General features: G+C 39.5%; 1 protein-coding gene across 8 annotated transcripts in view; it reads left to right on the top strand.

Annotated features, from left to right (window-relative positions):
* PAK1 (p21 (RAC1) activated kinase 1) overlaps positions 1-20,474 on the top strand; it is a 170,644-nt gene that overhangs the window by 130,976 nt on the left and 19,194 nt on the right. For all 8 annotated transcript variants that reach the window (XM_055581397.1, XM_055581396.1, XM_055581399.1 and 5 more), the window contains 3 exons: positions 896-959; positions 12,667-12,715; positions 18,368-18,480. In XM_055581397.1, the coding sequence (XP_055437372.1) occupies positions 896-959; positions 12,667-12,715; positions 18,368-18,480 (226 nt within the window). The remainder of the gene's footprint in view (positions 1-895; positions 960-12,666; positions 12,716-18,367; positions 18,481-20,474) is intronic.

Genomic DNA, 20,474 nt, shown 5'->3' with positions numbered 1-20,474 from the left:
AGCACAGTCATTAACTTGGGTCTTGGGTAATTTTCTACTGTTCCCTGGCCCTCCTTTTTCTCATCTTGTAAATAGGAATGTTAGTCCCTGTCTCATTTGTAAATCAAATGAGATAATGTGTTTGAAAAGTATAAAATCCTAGTAATTGATATTATTGGAAAGCACTTTGGAGTGGAAGACCAAACCTGAACTCCTAATCTTAACTCTGACACCACTTTGCTGTGTGACCTTGAGGGGAAGTATCTTCCCTTTAGTGAGGCTCAGTTTTACCATCTTCAGAAGACTTTTTTTTTTTTGAAGCTGTGAACTTTCTCATACCTCTGTGTTTTTGCACTTAAAATACTTTTTTTGTAACCCCTTCTTGACTTTCTCTCCCTGGAAAAATTAGTGCAGGTTCATTTCCCTTCTGAGGCCTTCCTGGTCTATATTTTTGCTTCTTTCTGTATCACAGCAATTATTATATGTTCATGGAACTTTATACATGGTGTCTGTTTCCTGTATGAGATTACAGCTTCTTGAGAGCAGAGACTGTCTTAACTGGGTCTCATCTGTTGGGTCCATTAACTGGATCTTCATTTGTTACACTCAACCTAGGGCTTAGTGCATAATAAGTGAGCATATTAAAATTAGAAAATGTTTATTGAATTGATGAATTTAAAAATGAATGAATAACTTTTAGGAGATTAGAAATGGATTAGGGTACTATTAATAAAAGTGGTAAGGAGGTGAAACTTTTGGTTGAAACTTAAGAGGGAAATCTAAGCACCTTAGTGTGGTTTTAGGGTATTGGAGATAGTTCTTTAATCTTTGCTGGCTCAGAGTTGGGGGAACATGGAGCTTGTTTTGTATTGTTGATCTGGGAAAAACTGATTTATGTTCTCTGTTTCTTTTAAAGGCAGCATAGTGAGTGTGGGTGATCCTAAGAAGAAATACACACGGTTTGAGAAGATTGGACAAGGGTTAGTAGGCGCCTTTTGTTTCCCTAGAAAAATGACTTAAAATCATATGTGCTGATATATATATGATTTTGCTTTTGTTTTGCCTCTTATAAACCTTTTTCTTCATTCTCCACCTCACCCCTCACCCATCTGAAGGTGTTTTATTAGGCTGATCTCAGGCTTCCAGAATTATGTTTTAATATGTGAGATGTGCCATTAGCTAACATTGTTGCTAAAAATATCCCTGCATTGAGAGTGCGAAAACCATTTATTTTCTTAGCACAAAAACCTTCTTCCCAAATTATAGCTCTGCTTTTCCATATTAACCTTGTTTACCTGGTGCTGAGACTTACTAGCACTAATATGAAATGAAAGACAGAACTCACAGACTCTTCTGCTAGTATATGGGACCTGTTTTTCTAGTGGATGACAGAAATCATATCTCTTACTCTCTGGTTCCTTTTCTGCATCTTGTATTCTGACCTCAGTGTACGATTCAGCAAATCTTGGCTGAATCTCTGTTAGATACTGTGCCACAAGTACAGCTATGAATAGGCCCGTATCTGCTTTCAGAGAGACCCTCATATCTACAGAAGGAGATAGGCAGACAAACAAAAAATTATAATATACTGTGATACATCTTAAAAGTGTTTTTGAGCAAGAGAAGCCAGATATAAAAGAGCAAATACTGTGTGATTTTTTTATATGAAGTTAAAGAACAGGCAGAACTAATACATGCTAATGTAAGTCAGAATAATGGTTGTGTCTGGGAGGATTAGGAAGTAGCATGAGGGAACTTTGAGGGGTTGATGGTGAACATGTAGGTGTGTACATATTGAAAAATCATCAAGTTGTATACTTAAGATTTGTGCAGATTAGTTTAGGTAAGTTATGCCTTTATATAAAAAAGAAAAAGAATGAGATTTCTATAGAGATACCCAAAGCTAAAATTAAAAAGAAACTGAAAAAAGTATCTGGCTTGTAGAAAGCTCTCAGTGTTACATGAATGAAAACATTGTTGTTAATGAAGTCATTGAAGTTTTCTGTTTTTTCTTTCTTTTTAAATTTTTGATGCATCAGGGCATCAAAAATTGTGGCACCATAGTTGTGGCACATAGGATCTTCCATGCAGCATGTGGGATTTTTAGGTGCAGAATGGTGGCTTCTCTCTAGTTGTGTTGTGCAGTCTCCAGAGTGTGTGGGCTCTGTAGTTGTGGTGCATGGGCTTCGTAGTTTTCAGTACATGGGCTCTCTAGTTGAGGCATATGGGCTTAGTTACCCTGAGACATGTGGGATCTCAGTTCCCCAGCCAGGGATCAAACCCGAATCCCCTGCATTGGAGGATGGATTCTTAACCACTGGAATGCAAGGGAATTCCTCAGGTTTCTTTCTTATATATCTAAGAACTTCTGAAATAAGATAAAGTAATGCATAGTATACTGATGTTGTATTTGTACAGTATTCTATAGCTTACAACTGTTATTTGCATCTGTTGTTCAGTTTAATCCTCAAAGTAGCCCTGGACTTGAGTGGATCTCCTTTTTCCCTGGTCCAGTGCTTCTGCTATTAGACATGCTTTTGTGAGTCTGACCTAGTATAAGGTAGTTAACACATTGAGAAGACATTATTTTCCTTGCCTCTGAGTAATCTGGGATGGTATTTTCTTAAGCTAATTACATTGAGATACTAAGAATGTAGAAGAAAGGTACACAGATAAGTGTGGATAAGTCAGGTCCTATCTCTGGACATCAGTTTCTTCATTTAAGGGAGAGGGATTGTGGATTCAGGGTCTTTTACCTCCCAAACTGTTGATTATATATTTTATATATATGCATATGCAGATGTATGTGGCCCATAAATAGGCACTATCTGCAAAAGATTTCTCCTTGCTTATTTGACAGGTATGTTAGTGCTGAGAGAGGACTGCAGTACTTATTAAGCACCTATGCTGGTGTTTCCACATTCCATTATTTTAAAACTATACATGGAGTATTTCCCTGGTGGTCCGGTTGTTAACACTTCGCCTTCCAATGGAGGGGTGCAGGTTCAATACTGCACCCCTGGTTGCAGTTGGGGAGCTAAGATCTCACATTCCTCAGGGCCAAAAAAACAAAACAAAACAGAAACAAACAAACAAAAATCATAGTCCACCTAAAAAAATCTTAGAAGAAACAAGATGGCAGAGTAGGTGAATGTAGAGTACATCTCTCTCCATGGATACGTCAGGAATACGCCTTCAGACACAGAAGTGCATGCAGAATTCCAGCTGAGAGTGGACAGGAGTGCCTGACCAGTGGAAGGAACATATGCTGCTGCTGCTGCCGCCAAGTCGCTTCAGTTGTGTCCGACTCTGTGCGACCCTATAGACGGCAGCCCACCAGGCTCCCCCATCCCTGGGATTCTCCAGGCAAGAACACTGGAGTGGGGTTGCCATTTCCTTCTCCGATGCATGAAAGTGAAAAGTGAAAGTGAAGTCGCTCAGTTGTGTCCTACTCTTAGCGACCCCATGGACTGTGGCCCACCAGGCTCCTCCATCCATGGGATTTTCGAGGCAAGAGTGCTGGAGTGGGTGCCATTGCCTTCTCTGGAAGGAATATATAGAACCATGCAAAACTCGGTAGGATAAAGCAACTAGGGGGAGAAACGGGAGTGTTAGTAGGACTGGACCCTCAGCCAGTGGGGGAACTGAAGCAAGGGTCCAGTCCCCACATTGGGGCAATTGTCTGAGCCAGAGGAGACACATTTAAGGCTGAGAGTGAAATAGCTGATCTGTGGCAGCTTAAATAAGAATCAGACAGTCCTTGCTACAGCCGTACATACCCTGGACAGGGATGCAGGTCCCCTGGAAGGCATAGTGGCTGGGAGTTGGAGTTTAGGGATTGTGGAGCAGTCCCAGGGCGAGGGCTGCTGTTGACTACAGAGAGACAAATGGAGGGGATGTGAGGGAGGAGATAGTGGTGGGAAATGCTGGTGGAGGAAAGCCAGGCAGCCGTGGAAGCAAGATGATAGTGCTGAGTCACGCATAGAGGGGTGGAGCCATCACCATAGCTTCTCTCTCTACACATGCCAATATCAGCTGCTGGACAATAGAAAGGCTGGCCCATCAAATGCCTGACACACTGAACTACAGAGTAGGACCCCCACCCAGGGTGCCCTTTTAAGTGCCTGACGTGCTGGTCTACAGAATAGGACCCCAGCCACGGGGGGGGCCCCTCTATGTGCCTGATGCGCTGAACAACAGGGTAGGACCCCAGGCAAGGGAGCCTTCTAAGTGCCTGAATGGACGGAGCTATGGAGAAAGACTGGCCAAAGAGGCCTTCTGATAGCCAGCTGTTAGAGGCTCGAAAAAAGACTCTGATAGGGCCATAACTCCTGCTGCAGAGGCAGTCTGTATCCCTGCACACTTGGCACCGCCAGGGTCCCCTCAAGCCAAGCAACTGCATCACCTTCCCACTCAACTCTCAATGGGGCAGAGCTGCCACAGGCAAAAAATGTCTTGCATCTGTTCGCACAGGATCACTTCGGTAGTGTTTAACTCTTTGTGACTCTGTAATCTGTGGCCTGCCAGGCTTCTCTGTTAGGGAGAGGGTTTCTACAGGCAAGAATATTGGAGCATATTGGCTAATACTGGTTGCCATACCTTTCGAGAGCACTATATTTCCTGCTGCCCTAGCCTCCAACTCCCCTGAGTACTTGGTGCTGCCAGAACTCCTGCAACCCAAGCAGCTTACCACCTCCACACCTGGCCCTCACAGGGGCAAACCCAAGTCCTCCAGAGCAGCCTCAGGAGCAAACCCCAGTGGACGACCCACATGCAGAGGTGGAAATAAAACCACAATTGAAATCCAGGGGCAATGTGGCTAAGGAAGAAGACCCCAAACCTTCCCACCAGCTGTTCAAGCTGCAGATTAAATCCACATGGTCAACTAGTCAGACTTTTATATATTCTATGGAATATATAAAAGGACATTGAGAACTCCTGCAAAAGAAAATGCACTGGTTCTGATAGCTGTGGACATTGGAGGCAAGAACACACAGGAGTAGGACCAGATTAGAATCTGAGCTGCCCCCACAGCAGGTACAGAGATCAGTACAGTGTTGGAGCGAATCCTAGAGAGGTGAGGTGGACTGTGACTCCCAGTGAGAGCAATCATTCAAGAAAAACATTTATTATTATCTTTTGACTTGTTCTGTAGATTCTTTTGGATTTTTTTTTTTTCTTTTTCCCCCCTCTGTTGTTGTCAATTTTATTGGCACTATGAAATCTAATTAAGCTTTTGAACTTCTTTTTTTTTTTTTCCTCAGTGACTTTTTATATTGTTGTTATAAACCTCTGTCTCTACATTGGGCTTTTGCAGTTCTGTGGTGTTTTCCATTTTTTTCTTTTTTCTTTTCTCTTTCTTTTAATTTTAATTTTTAAAAAATATTATTTTTTCTACATTTATTCCTTTGTTTGCTTTTCCTACTGTTCTTTTCCCTTTGCAGTTAATCTTTAATGTATATAAATCTTCTTTATCAACCTCTATTTAACTTTGCATATTGATTCTTTCCTTTCTTCCCTTTCCTCTCAATATATTTGTTAGTTTTATTTTCATTGCTTTAGTCCCCAATTGGCACCTTGCTTTAGTTTTGTTTTCCAGTTTGTGCTTTCGTTAGTTTTGTTCTGGTAGATGTAATTTTGGGTTTCCTTTGTTTGCTGGGTTAATTTATTGTACTTTATTTTTGTTGGACTGTTTTGATTTTGCTTATGGGTGTATATGTATATGTGTATATTCTGTCATTTTTTTTATCCTTAAATTTTTATTGGAATATAGGTGGTTTACAATGTTGTAATTACAGTGTTCTGCTGTACAGCACAGTGAATCAGTTATACATATATTCACTTTTTTTTAATGTTTCTTTTTTTTAAATTGAAGGATAATTGCTTTACAGAATTTTGTGGTTTTCTGTCATACATCACCAAGAATCAGCCATAGGTATATCCATGTCCCCTCCCTCCCAGACCTCCTCCCATGTCCCTCTCCACCCCACCCTTCAGCCTGTGGCAGAACTCCTGTTTGAGTTTTCTGAGTCATGCAGCAAATTCCCCTTGGCTATCTGTTTTACACATGGTATTGTAAATTTCTATGTTACTCTCTCCATACATCTCCCCTTCTCCCTCCTCTCCTCCCACCTTGTCCATAGGTCTGTTCTCTATATCTGTTTCTCCATTGCCACCCTGAAAATCATTCATCAGTGTCATCTCTTCAGATTCCATATATATATGTCAGTATACGATATTTATATTCTCTTTCTGACTTACTTCACTATATAATGGGCTGTAGTTTCATCCACCTCAGAACAGATTCAAATGTGTCCCTTTTTATGGCTGAGTAATATTCCATTGTATATATATACCACAACTTCTTTGTCCATTCATCTGTTGATGGGCATCTAAGTTGCTTCCATGTTCTAGCTATTGTAAATAGAGCTGCAGTGAACAGTGGGGTACATGTGTCTTTTTCAGTTTTGATTTCCTCAGGGTATATGCCTAGGAGTGGGATTGCTGGGTCATATGGTGGTTTTATTCCTGGCTTTTTAAGGAGTTTCCATACCATATTCCATAGTGGCTGTATCAGTTTACATTCCCACCAGCAATGCAAGAGTGTTCCCTTTTCTCCATACCCTCTCCAGCATTTATTATTTGTAGACTTTTTGATGATGGTCATTCTGACAGTCACACTTTTTATTCCTGTTATAAACCTCTGCTTCTACATTGGACTTTTGCAGTTCTGTGGAAGTTTCCTTATTTTTTTTCTTCTGATTTTTTTTTTTCTTCTTTTATCTTTTTTATGATTTTAATTTTTAAAAATCTATTATATTTTTTCTATATTTATTCCTTTGTTTGCCTTTCCTACTGTTCTTTTCCCCTTGCAGTTAATCTTTAATGTATATAAATCTTCTTCATCTATCTCTATTTAACTTTGCATATCTATTATTTCTTTTTTTCTTTCCTTTCCCCTCAACATATTTGTTATTTTTGTTTTCATTGCTTTATTCCCCACTTGGCACCTTGCTTTAGTTTTGTTTTCCAGTTTGCACTTTAGTTAATTTTGTTCTTAACTGGTAAATATAATTTTTGATTTCCTTTGTTTGCTGGGTCAATCTACTGGACTTTATTTTTGTTGGACTGTTTTGACTTTGCTCCTGGGTATATATGTATATGTGTATATTCCATTTATTTTATTTATTATTTGCCTGATTTTGTAACTGCCATTTGTCTGGGGTTTATCTTTGATTTCTCGTTTTTGGATATTTGTTTTAATCTCACTTAATGCCATAACAGACTACTTGTAGAATCTTCATTCCTGACCAGAGATCAAGCCCTGAGCCTTTGGAGTGGGAGCACTGACTCCAAGACCCTAGATTACCAGAGAACTATCCCTAGGAAGTATCAAATAGTGAGAACTCACACAAAGGAAACCACATGAGTACAAGACCTGGTATCACCCAACCACCAGTAGCACCCTGTGCAGGATGCCTCATCTAAACAACAAACAAAACAAAAATATAAACCTAGTCATCAGTAGACAGGATTACCACCTCAGCCTTGCCAATCAGAGGAAAAACAAACAAACAAAAAACTCAGCACAAATCTCACCCTATACAAAGCTTACACAAACCACTGGACCAACCTTAGGAGGGCAGAAACCAAAAGGAAGAAAGAATTCAGCCTTGAAGCCTGGGAAAAGGAGACCTCAAACACAATAAGTTAAGAAAAAAATAACGAGAAGGCAGATAAATACTACACAAATGAAGGAACAAACTAGAAACACAGAAGTCCAAGTAAATGAAGAGGAAATAGTCAAACTACCTGAAAAAGAATTCAGAATAATGATAGTAAAGATGATCAGAAACCTTGAAAACAAAATGGAGAAAATGCAAGAATCAATTGACAAAGATCTAGAAGAATTAAAGAATAAACATACAGAGACAAACAAAACAATTACTGAAATTAAAAATACTCTAGAATGAATCACTAGCAGAATATCTGAAGCAGAACGAATCAGTAAACTGGAAGATAAAATGGTGGAAATAACTTCTGAAGAGCAGAATAAAGTAAAAAGAATGAAAAGAACTGAGGATAGTCTCAGGGATGTCTGGGACCATATCAAATGCACCAACATTCAAATTACAGGGGTCCCAAAAGAAGAAGAGAAAAAGAAAGGGTATGAGAAAATTTTTGAAGAGATTATAGATGAAAATTTCCCCAACATGGAAGAGGAAGTCATAGTCAGTCATAGTCAATCAGTCCAAGAAGTACAGAGTCCCATACAGGATAAACCCAAGGAGAAACACACGAAGACACACACTAATCAAACTGCTGCTGCTGCTAAGTTGCTTTAGTCATGTCCGACTCTGTGCAACCCCATAGACGGCAGCCCACCAGACTCCCCCGTCCTTGGGAGTCTCCAGGCAAGAACACTGGAGTGGGTTGCCATTTCTTTCTCCAATGCATGAAAGTGAAAAGTGAAAGTGAAGTCGCTCAGTCGTGTCCGACTCTTAGCGACTCCATGGACTGCAGCCTACCAGGCTCCTCCGTCCATGAGATTTTCCAGGCAAGAGTATTGGAGTGAGGTGCCATTGCCTTCTCCAACTAATCAAACTAACAAAGACTAAACATAAAGAAAGAATATTAAAAGCAGCAAGGAGAAGCATCAAGTAACATACAAGGGAAACCCCATATTCTTAACAGCTGATCTTTCAGCAGAAACTCTGCAGACCAGAAGGGAATGCTGCTGTTGCTGCTGCTAAGTCGCTTCAGTTGTGTCCAGCTCTGTGCAACCCCATAGACGGCAGCCCACCAGGCTCCCCTGTCCCTGGGATTCTCCAGGCAAGAATACTGGAGTGGGTTGCCATTTCCTTCTCCAATGCATGAAAGCGAAAAGTGAAAGTGAAGTTGCTCAGTTGTGTCGGACTCTTAGTGACCACATAGACTGTAGCCTACCAGTCTCCTCTGTCCATGGGATTCTCCAGGCAAGAGTGCTGGAGTGGGTTTCCATTTCCTTCTCCAGAAGGGAATGGCAGAATATATTTAAAGTACTGAAAGGGAAAATCTACAACCAAGATTGTTGTACTCAGCAAGGATCTCATTCAAAATTGATGGAGAAATAAAAACCTTTTCAGACAAGCAGAAGTTAAGATGATTCAGTACACCAAACTAGCTTTACAACAAATGTTAAAGGGACTTATATAGTCAAGAAATACAAGCGAAGAAAAAAGATCTATAAAATTAACCCCATTCTATTAAGAAAATGGCAATAGGAACATATATATCAATAATTACTTTAAATGTAAATGGATTAAATGCTGCAACCAAAAGACACAGACTGGCAGAATGGATATGAAAACAAGACCCATATTTGTGCTGTCTACAAGAAACACACTTCAGAACTAAAGACACATATATACTGAGAGTGAAAGGGTGAAAAAATATATTCCATGCAAATGGGAAACAAAAGAAAGCTGGAGTAGCAATCCTCATATCAGACAAAATAGACCGTAAAATAAAGAATATTACAAGAGATAGGGAAGGACACTACATAATGATCAAGGGATCAACCAAGAGGAAAACATAACAATTGTAAATATCTATGCACCCAACATAGCAGCACTTCAATACATAAGACAAACACTAAAAGACATAAAAGGAAAAATTGACAGTAACACAATAATAGTAGGAGACTTTAACATCCCACTCACACCAATGGACATATCATCAAAACAGAAAATTAATAAGGAAACACAAATCTTAAATGATACATTAGATGAGATGGATCTCATTGATATTTTTAGGACACTCCATCCAAATGCAGAAGAATACACCTTCTTAAGTGCACATGGAACATTCTCTAGGATAGGACTGTACACGGAAAATTATAAAACACTAATGAAAGAAATCAAAGATGACATAAACAGATGGAGAGATACTCCATTCCTGGGTAGGAAGAATCAATATTGTGAAAATGACTATACTACCAAACACAATCTACAAATTCAGTGCGATCCCTATCAAATTACCAATGGCAGTTTTCACAGAACTAGAACAAAAATTTTCACAATTCATATGGAAACATGAAAGACCCTAAATAGCCAAAGCAGTCTTGAGAAAGAAAACTGGAGCTGGAGGAATCAACCTTCCTGACTTCAGATTATACTACAAAGCTACAGTCATCAAGACAGTATGGTACTGGCACAAAAACATAAATATAGACCAATAGAACAAGATAGAAAGCCCAGAAATAAACCCATGCACCAAGGGGTACCTTATTTTTGACAAAGAAGGTAAGAATATGCAATGGGGCAAAGACAGCCTCTTCAGTAAATGGTGTTGGGAAAACTGGACAGCTACATGTAAAAGAATGAAATTAGAGCACTTCCTCACACTGTACAAAAAGATAAACTCAAAATGGATTAAAGACCTAAATGTAAGACCAGAAACTATAAAACTCTTAGAGGAAAACATGGGCAGAGCACTCAGTACATAAATCTAAGCAAGATCCTCTATGACTCACCTCCTAGAGTAATGGAAATAAAAACAAAAGTAAACAAGTGGGACCTGATTAAACTTAAAAGCTTCCACACAGCAAAGGAAACTATAAGCAAGGTGAAAAGACAACCTTCAGAATGAGAGAAAATAATAGCAAATGAAACAAGTGACAAAAGATTAATTTCCAAAATATACAAGCAGCTCCTACAACTCAATGCCAGAAAAGCAAACAACCTTATCAAAAAGTGGGAAAAAGACCTAAACAGACATTTCTCCAAAGAAGACACACAGATGGCTAACAACACATAAAACGATGTTCAACATTGCTCATTATTAGAGAAATGGAAATCAAAACCACAATGAGATATCACCTTATACTGGTCAGAATGGCCATCATCAAAAAGTCTACAAACAATAAATGCTGGAGAGAGCATGGAGAAAAGGTAATGCTCTTGCTCTGTTGGTGGGATTGTAAATTGATACAGCTACTGTGGAAGATGGTATGGAGATTCCTTAAAAACCTAGGAATAAAACCACCATATGACCCAGCAATCCCACTCTTAGGCATGTACCCTGAGGAAAGTGAAGTAGAAAAAGACACATGTATCCCATTGTTCATTACAGCACTATTTACAATAGCTAGAACATGATAGCAACCTAGATTTCCATCGATAGATGAATGGATAAATAAGTTGTGGTACATATACACAATGGAATATTACTCAGCCATAAAAAGGAACACATTTGAGTCATTTCTGATGAGGTGGATGAACCTATAACCTATTATACAGAGTGAAGTGAGTCAGAAAGAGAAAGATAAATACCGTATTCTAACACATATATATTAAATCTAGGAGAATGGTAATGAATAATTTATTTAAAGGGCAGCAGTGGAGAAACAGACATAGAGAATAGACTTATGGACATGGGGAGAGGGGAGGAAAGGGTGAGATGTATGGAAAGAGTAACATGGAAACTTATGTTACCATATATAAAATAGATAGCCGGCAGGAATTTGCTGTATGGCTCAGGAAACTCAAACAGGGGCTCTGTATCAAGCTAGAGGGGTGGGATGGGGAGGGAGTTGGGAGGGAGATTCAAAAGAGAGGAGATAAATGTATACCTATGGCTGATTCATGTTGAGGTTTGACAGAAAACAACAAAATTCTGTAAAGCAATTAACCTTCAATAAAAAAAAATCTTAAAAAAAACTATACATATCACATATATATGATAAATTGATACTATTATAATTTTTGCTTAATTTTTTTTTCCCTTTAAGAGTGAAGAATTTTGTTTGTTTGACTTGGAATTCATGTGTCTAATTATATGTCTATTGGAAACAATTAAGTACTACCCAGTGGGCCTGAGTAGCTTTCCTCTGTAATCATGGAGAAGCAGTCTGAAAATGTCCAGTCCTGTGAGGCCTGGGCATTTTGCCCTTTAAGAATGGTACATCTGGTGGGATAAGGGGGAATGGGGACAGGAATATGGACATCAATTTTATAACAGAAGATGGCTAGGGGTAGGATGATTAGTAATGAGGAAGTAACTGCTAATGTAGAGAATCCAGTCCTTATTTGATTGTCCATATCTTTGATCTCAATTTCCTGACATGTAGCTACAATAAAATCCTAACCAAAGAGTTTGGAAGCTGATGACCATAATTTCTGGCTTCCAGGCAAACTTAAAAGTGACTTTTCTCCCTGAATTGACATGACTTCTCTGGGAAGCGTAATCACAGGGCTTACCAAGGATACATTTTTGCAGTACATAGGATTTTAATTTTCTTCCAATCACATCATGTAAATCTGACACATTGTCATGTAAGGTTACAAATATTGTTGCATACCACTCACAGATATGCAGAGTTCATGGTTATAGGCATAAAGTGAGATTTTTAGTCATTTAGAATGGACATGTTCATTTTCGTAGCATTATTCCAGAATTTCTCTGCTTTCTTCCTCTGTCCCTACTTTCTTTCCTCACCTGCTGATGGCCACTTGAGCCTATATTCTCTTTGCTGCTACATACTGCTTTTCATGAGAGTCGAAGAGACAACGGGGAGGGGAGGATCATTTTTTGCTACTATTTTTATTAACACTTGCATTGCTAGATTGTGTGTGGAGAGCTTCATCTGACAAATGTCACCTCATCTAACACCTGTTTTTTTTTTTTTTCTTTCCCACACCTGTTCAGTGCTTCGGGCACTGTGTACACTGCAATGGATGTAGCCACAGGACAGGAGGTAAGTATCCACCACCAACTACTACTCCTTCAGTTTTACTGTTTCTTACTCTTTTTTGTTAAGTTTTAGCCCTTCTTAGATCAACAGGGACTCTTCTAGTTTCTTACTATTGTAGACTAGAAGTCTTTCAACATGGTGAAAATTACAGATTTTGGAAAGTTACTGTGGCTGCAATGTGGAGAAGAGATTGGAAGAGATAAGAGTGGAGCAGGTGACTCAGCAGGTTTTTGGGTAATTCCATGTGAGAGATGATGTCTGGACTAAGGTGGTAGCACATTATAAATGGGGAAAAGTGATGTATTTGAGAGGTACTTAAGTAGATTTGAGGGACTTCCCTGGTGGCTCAGACGGTAAAGTGTCTGCCTACAATGTGAGAGACCCAGGTTCGATCCCTGGGTTGGGAAGATCCTCTGGAGGAGGAAATGGCAGCCCACTCCAATACTCTTGCCTGGAAAATCCCATGGATGGAGGAGCCTGGTAGTCTGCAATCCATGGTGTCTCAAAGAGTTGGACATGACTGAGCAACTAAACTTTCACTTTAAGTAGATTTGACAGAATTTGGTGAGGATGACTCACAAGTGAGTGTATGTGTGTTCTCAGTTGTGTCTGCTCTTTGTGGCCCCATGGAATATAGCCCACCAGGTTACTCTGTCCATGGAATTTTTCAGTCAAGGATACTGGAGTGGGTTGGCATTTCCTTCTCCATGGTGTCTTCCCCACCTGAGGACCAAACCTGTATCTCTTGTGTTGGCAGGTGGATTCTTTACCACTAGTACCACCTGGGAAGCCCAAGTGAGTGATCAGAGGAAGTATAGATTTGAAGAAGTCAGATACTGCCTGAGAGACCATGTGAAACTGCCTGGTAGACAGTTATTTTTACAAATTTGGTGCTTAGGAGAGACATCTGATACAGAAGAGATTTAGAACCTTGTCTCTTGTCTCGAATCTAGTGGGTCTTCCATTGTCCCTAGGATTCTGGTAGACATTGAAGTTCTCATTTGGAGGCATCTCTTTGTCTCTCATGTTTCATAAGCTGGGAAATCTGTAATCTTATTGCTAAGGCCTGATGACCCAAGATCTTATCTTCAGCAGAAGGATGCCAGGAAGGAAATCTAGAATGCTTAAAGTTTCTTTGCATTGTACTCTTTGGTTGCAGAGCAGGAATGTTGGCAGGTGGGTTGTGGATGGGAGTTACCTGGGAAAGGTCTTAGTTCAAAGATTAATGGGGCTCAGAACTTGAGAGGCACCTCTTGTTCCAATGAAAGTAGAGTTGGACTCCTCTGAGGGAGGCTACTAGGACCTGCTTGTATATGTTTGGTGGTTGAAACCCCATGATGTACTGGAGAAGTCACATAAATCACTGTGCTCTTGTCAGGCTTTTATAAGTGTCTGAGGCAAATATTGAGGCTCCATTGAGGGTAAGTCAACTTCAAAAAAAATTATGTTGAAAGATTTATTAATTGTTCTTTGATGTGAGAACCAGATAACTAGATGTTTACCTTTAGTGGATAATGAAAGTCTCTCAGTTGTGTCCAACACTTTGTGACCCCTTGGAGTATAAAGTCCATGGAATTCTCCAGGCCAGAATACTGGAGTGGGTAGCCTTTCCCTTCTCCAGGGGATCTTCCCAACCCAGGGAAAGAACCCAGGTCTCCCGCATTGCAGGTGGCTTCTTTACCAGCTGAGCCACAAGGGAAGCCCAGATGTTTACCTTTACTTACTTATAAAAGCTTGGAAAAGTTGTTTGACCTCTGGAGCTTGAATTTTATTTCTTTATAAAATATGCATGATAGCATACACCTCACAAGACTGTTAAATAAGTTGAGTGAAGCAATGCATGTGAAAAATACATCATAAACTAAGAATTACGTATATATTAACTTTTATCTGCACATATTTATTTCACACAGTGTTCACTGATCATTTGCTTTATACTACACTTATGCTAAGAACTATGAAAGATTCAGACATTAAAAAACATATATATATATAAGTGTAAGAAATCATACTTTCTGTTGTGTACATATAAAACTCTTACAGTGCTGACAGAAACCTGTGTTGAAATAATAGTAAGTAAGGAAGGAAGGATGGTATCATTTTGCTGATTTTAAATATGCTATATTGGAGGCAGAGATAGAAAAGAGGAGGTTATACCAATACTAAAAAGAACCCTACACAGTAGGCAGTATTATTTCCTTTTTACTGATGAGGAGTTTGAGGCTTGGAGTTAAAGTAACTTTTGCGGGGTTGTGCTGCCAGCAGTTAGCAAGGACTGGGTTAGAATCTTTTGATTATAAAATCTTAACTTGTGTTTTCTTGACTGCTAGGCTGTAGCAAGTTTTGGCAGCATGGCCCCTTGTCATATTTCTGACTTCTGGAGCCTCACAGCCCTTGATGGGAGGCAGGCTGGTGCTGGCTCGTTCCTGGAAGGTCTGGAGCTGCATGTGTGAGAAGCTGCCCACGGGAAACAAGCTTGATGTCATGTGCTTGCTTTGTGGTTACAAAACTATGAATGGAAGCAAGTCCATTAGGGTGGCTAATGCAGTGTAGCCAGGAAGGCCTCATTTTCTCCCTCAGGGAGTATAAATCTTTAGTGGAGCTGGCGGGATGCTCTGTCTTTGTGAGTGACTGCATATTGGGAGTTACCCGATGGGAAAGGAGAGCTATTGCCTGTCACAAATAGGAAGATTAGCATGTTAGTGCTGGAAGTCTTCTAGTTATAGATCCGACAATTAATTTTCAAGCCTATTTTTAGAGGGAATGGGTGTAATAGAGAAAATAGACTGGAAGACGCTTTGAAGTCATACAAGGCTTGTATGACCTTGGGAAACTTCCTTGTAAGTCTTAGTCTTTATTTTCTTATCTGAAAATGCAGAGGATGATTTTCACTTGACAGGGTTGTTTTACAGAGACGATGTCAGTCAAGCACCTAACACTGTGTGGCGGGAGAGTGGTTGGTTTTTGCTGTCATTCCTGCTGACTATGTTGTCATTCTTGCTGCTCTGTGCCAGGTACTCATCAAATGCAGTTATGACAGTGATTAGCATTTTCACTGTTGTATTACTGTATTATTTAAATTTCTTATGTATGAGTAACATGTTGGCCACTATTTCTTTTAGTTCCCAAAAGAATCCTATGAGAAGGGAAATCAGGGTGGGGATTATTATCTTCAGTATTGATAAAGAGATGGAGGCTCAGGGAGCTTGTGATTGGTCAAGGCTGGTAAGTGACAGAATCAGCCCCAGAGCTTAGGCCCTCAGAGTTCAAGTCCAGCTCTTTTCCTGTTATGGGAGTGCTGTCTGCTGGCTTGAGTTAAGAGGGATCTGATCAGGTGAAGGGTGTTTAGCCTAGCCCATGTTTAGTCAGTAGCTGTTGGAAAGGACTGTCCCCTCCTCTGTCATCCATGGCCTGCCTCTCTTCTCCCTTGCTGCTGCCAGCAGTGACCTCTGGGAAGTTCACAAGCTCTGTTCCATCCTCCAGGATGGCCTTAGGAATTGCACAGGGTCCAGATCTTAATATGTGTTATAAGGGCTTACAGTCTTAATGTGATGGGCCTTTAAATCAATGTTTTCCTCTTCACATGTTAGAAAAAGCTAATCATCAAGTGTTACAGAAAAGTGTAGCCAGACCAGAAGCCTTCCCTGATAGGAGACCCTACTCCAAAATAATTTTTTCTCACTTAGGGTAGGGAGTGGAGGTGGTCAGAATGTTTCAAAAAAATAGTTTCTGTTCTTACTGATAAATGACTTTTGGCAGAAGACTGTCCATACTTGATTTGAAGAAATAATAGAGTGTGGAGTTTTCCCATAAAAGTTGAATTATTCATCCTCTGCTTTTCTGGATGATTCTGGAACGACTAGTTGTAGTTGTTCTGTTAGATGTTCATGTTCTTCGATGTTATTTCTAGGAAATAAACCCTTAAATAATTTAAAGACTAGTCCTGTGGGATGAAGTAGCCTATTGCTGATGCTCTTTATACTTTAAAAACAAAGTATTTATCAGCCCACTGAATTCTATCTTTTCCTCTTCATTGCCAAAAAGATTTGCTGAACACATACTGTATCAGGCACTATGCTTGGCACCAGGGATTCTGAGCTTTCAAACGAGCTCTTAAGTGTCTCGAGATACACACACTAACTAATCATACAATTCAGTATGTGGTGAGTTCCATAAGAGATGTGTAAATATGGTCTTACAGGGCTTTAAAGAAGGCAAAAAACCTCTCTGGTTTGGAGAACGAAATTTCTTTTGGTCTGATACAAAGTATAAGAAGGTTTTGAACATGTGAAAACAGTGTAATATGTTCCAAATGGAGAGAGGCTCAGATATGAGCATACATCTTTCATTGTAGCATATGAAAGAATACAGTGAGAAGTAAGATAGAGGTCAGATCGGAAGGACTTTGAAGGTTGGGCCAAGGAACATCTCTAGGAACAGGAACCTTTTTAATTTTGAATCTGGGAGAGTGTTATCAAATGTGTACAGTGGGGGAGATTAATCTGGCTCTGTGTGCAGAATAAATGGGCATCACTTTTGAGATTCTAATCCTGACTCTGCTACTGAATTGTTGTGCTTGCAAGTCACATATCCTCTCTGAATTACAATTTCCTCATCTGTCAGACATAGTCGGTAGTAATATTTAAGTCATAACATGTCTCAGAGGATTAAATGAAATACATTTGAGAATATTCTATGTAGTATCTGACACACTGAAAAAAATGGATGCAAAAGTGTCTTGGAAACTAACATATTCCTTAAATTGGTATTATGTGAAAATTTGTTTATTTCTATAGACAAAAAGCCTATGAAGATCTTTTTCATACATAAACATTAAGAATCCTCTTTCTCTATTCTCTCTTAACCTGGTCAACTCTGATTTACTTTTCCACAGTTTGAAAAGGCATCTCCCCTTTATGAAGCCTCTATATTGATCGTGTGAAAAAGTTCTTGCCAGCTTTATGTTTCTGTAACATTTTGTGTGGGCTTTGTTAAAGCACACCTCTTTTATATTGTAAGTTTTACAAGTGTTTTTTCTAATATAAGTATTTTGTAGCAAGTTTGATCTTCAGACTTTGGTTCACGTTAGAATTACTTGGAGGGCTTGTTAAAATACAGGGTTTTTGAGGAAAAGGAAGTCCCTATTTATCCATACTTGAGCTTGGATTAAGTAGAGATCTAAGAAGGTAGAGAGGTAAATGGAAAGATCAGTTTTTAAATTCTTTTACTTCCTCATTTAAATTCTTCATAACCATGTCTTATCCTCACCTCCAGTGACACCAATACCAATGCCAAGTAATAAATGATCTTTATACTTAGCAAGTGAACTTTTCCATTAAATAGAAAATTTGTGCAAACCACGCAGTACCCTCCCCCTCCGCAACCCCCCCCTCCAAAAAAAAAGACACCACATATTTTCTGATTCAGTAGGTTTGGTTGGGGCCTGAAAATTTTCATTTCCAGCACATTCCCAGATGATGTAGCTGGACTTTGCATTGAGTACCATTGGTCTCCAGTGATAAACTGTGAGTTCCTCAAGGGCTCAGACCATATTTTATTCATCTCTATCTCCTAAGTGTTTGTGTCTGGTACTTAGTAGGTGCTCAGTAAATTCAGAGTGACTCTGGTTATACATTGAATGTACTTTGATTTCAGGTGGCCATTAAGCAGATGAACCTTCAGCAGCAGCCGAAGAAAGAGCTGATTATTAATGAGATCCTGGTCATGAGGGAAAACAAGAACCCAAATATTGTGAACTACTTGGACAGGTATGGAGTGGTAGTCCTGTCAGAGAAATAAGCCTTTGGGACTGATGGATGTAGTGCTAGTAGGGAAGGCAACACCAGCACTCAGAACTGTTTCCATTCAAGAATCTTTTAAGGTGCTCAGCTCTGTGCCTCTGAGCCTGCATGCTGCTGGACATCTCTAACTGCTGCACAGTCTTCTGGGTTAGGCTGAACCCTACCACCCTATGGCTTCTCCCAGCTGGTCCCGCCCCAGGGAATGCCTTCAGCCCATCTGCCTGAGTCAGACGCAAAGGTCTTTAAATCATTCTGCATCTCAAATCTTTTCCTCATCCTGCTTACCCTACTGAATAACTTCTAGTTTGTCTGCATTATCTTAAAATGTGACATTCAGTAGTTTTGTTTGAGATTTGAGCCTTGTTTGAGATTTGAGCTGTATGGAGACAGTGCAACCCCTCCATTGTTTTAAACTCTATGGAACTTGATTTCATTCTTTTTGTTGTTGTTCATTTAAAAAAATTTTTTTTTAAATTTTAAGTGTTCTGTTTTCATTGTTGACCCCTAGTAAGTATGTAGTCAGTTCAAATCTCTGATCCTTTTTTTTTTTTCCCCTTAACAAGAGCTTGCCTTAAACTGCTAACATAGATTTTGGGTTATCTTCATTAAATTCCTTTTTGATTCTTTTAACCTGTCTTTCCAGCCTGTAAGAATTCTGCTCTTTAAGGTAATAATAAGAGTTGTAGCTAATGTTTGTGTTATGCTTTTCTTTGTACTAAGCACTTTTGTGAATAGCAGTATCTCATTATGAGGTAGGGTTTATTGTCTGTATTTTACAGATGAAGAAACTGAGATTCATAGAAGTTAATAACTTGTCCAAGACCAGTAAGCCAGTAAGTAGCAAATGAGGGTTTTGGATTTGACTATTCCTAGCATCAATGTCCATGCCCTTTCCATCATATTATGTTCTTTTATACCATATCTGAACAAAAGGAAGTGCTTCTTGCCTGGGTTTCAGAGACATCAGAGGTGAAGGTGACATTGGAGCAAGTCTTGGACTCTGAGTAATTTTTCTTACTATTTATTATGCATTGCCAACTTGTTTTCATTGCTGCCAGATTATGCCAGATTTCTTGTTCCAAATCTAAAAGTGGTAAGCATTCATTTCTTTAAAGAGGAAAGGAGTTGGACTTTGGCCTTCTCTGTTTTGGAGATGATAGTCTCTCCATGATGTAGGTCATGACTGGCTCTGAAGAATCCTCTGAAGTTATTCATCCTCCCATCTCTTTTAAGAACTTATTATATGGAGAATAAAGCATGGATAAGCTTCTGAAGGTTATAAGGATACCACATTTTGGCTCAGGATAAGGAAAAATGAAAGCTGTCTTAAGGGTATGGCCTATCTCATAAAATAGTGAGTTCCTCATTAGTGGAGGTAAGTAAACAACAAAATGCATGTGGTTGAATGAATCTGTGTTCTGGGAATGGGATTAGAAGGTTTATAAATTGTTTGTTTATCATGCCTTTGCCAGTGTTTCCAGAGGCTTATTATATTCTGTAGTCAGAAATAAATTAGGCTCAGTCCCTGCCATCAGTTGTAGTCTGGTGTAGAAAAACATACCTAGGAGTTCTTGCTGGAGGAGAAGAATGGGTACTCTTAAGCTGAACATTCAGTGAGGGTGCTACATCTGAGAGTCTGTGGTTTTTGTGAGTTCCCAGAGGAGAACTCCATTCATATTTTTCCTTCTCTAAATATGGGATGCTCTGAAGCTCTTTTGATGGTACCTTGGCACAGTGTATAGCTGCATAGTAATTGAGACAACATGAATCTGGTCTTGAGAGCATTACGTGAGACCCAGCTAAAGGGACTCTGCTTTGTCAGTGTCCACATAATCTTTTGTACACTCATGTTTTCCCCCCAGTCAGTCCAGGTTGACAGATGTCTTTTCGATGTGCTGGGGGATGGTCTATAAATGCACATTCTTTGTCAGGGATGAAATAGGTAGTGGAGGCCTTTTTAC

The sequence above is a fragment of the Bubalus kerabau genome, chromosome 5 (assembly GCF_029407905.1).
Source record: "Bubalus kerabau isolate K-KA32 ecotype Philippines breed swamp buffalo chromosome 5, PCC_UOA_SB_1v2, whole genome shotgun sequence".
In the NCBI taxonomy this organism is placed as follows: Eukaryota; Metazoa; Chordata; class Mammalia; order Artiodactyla; family Bovidae; genus Bubalus; species Bubalus kerabau.
The sequence above is the reverse complement of the archived record's forward strand: the minus strand, read 5'-3'. Positions and strand labels throughout refer to the sequence as shown.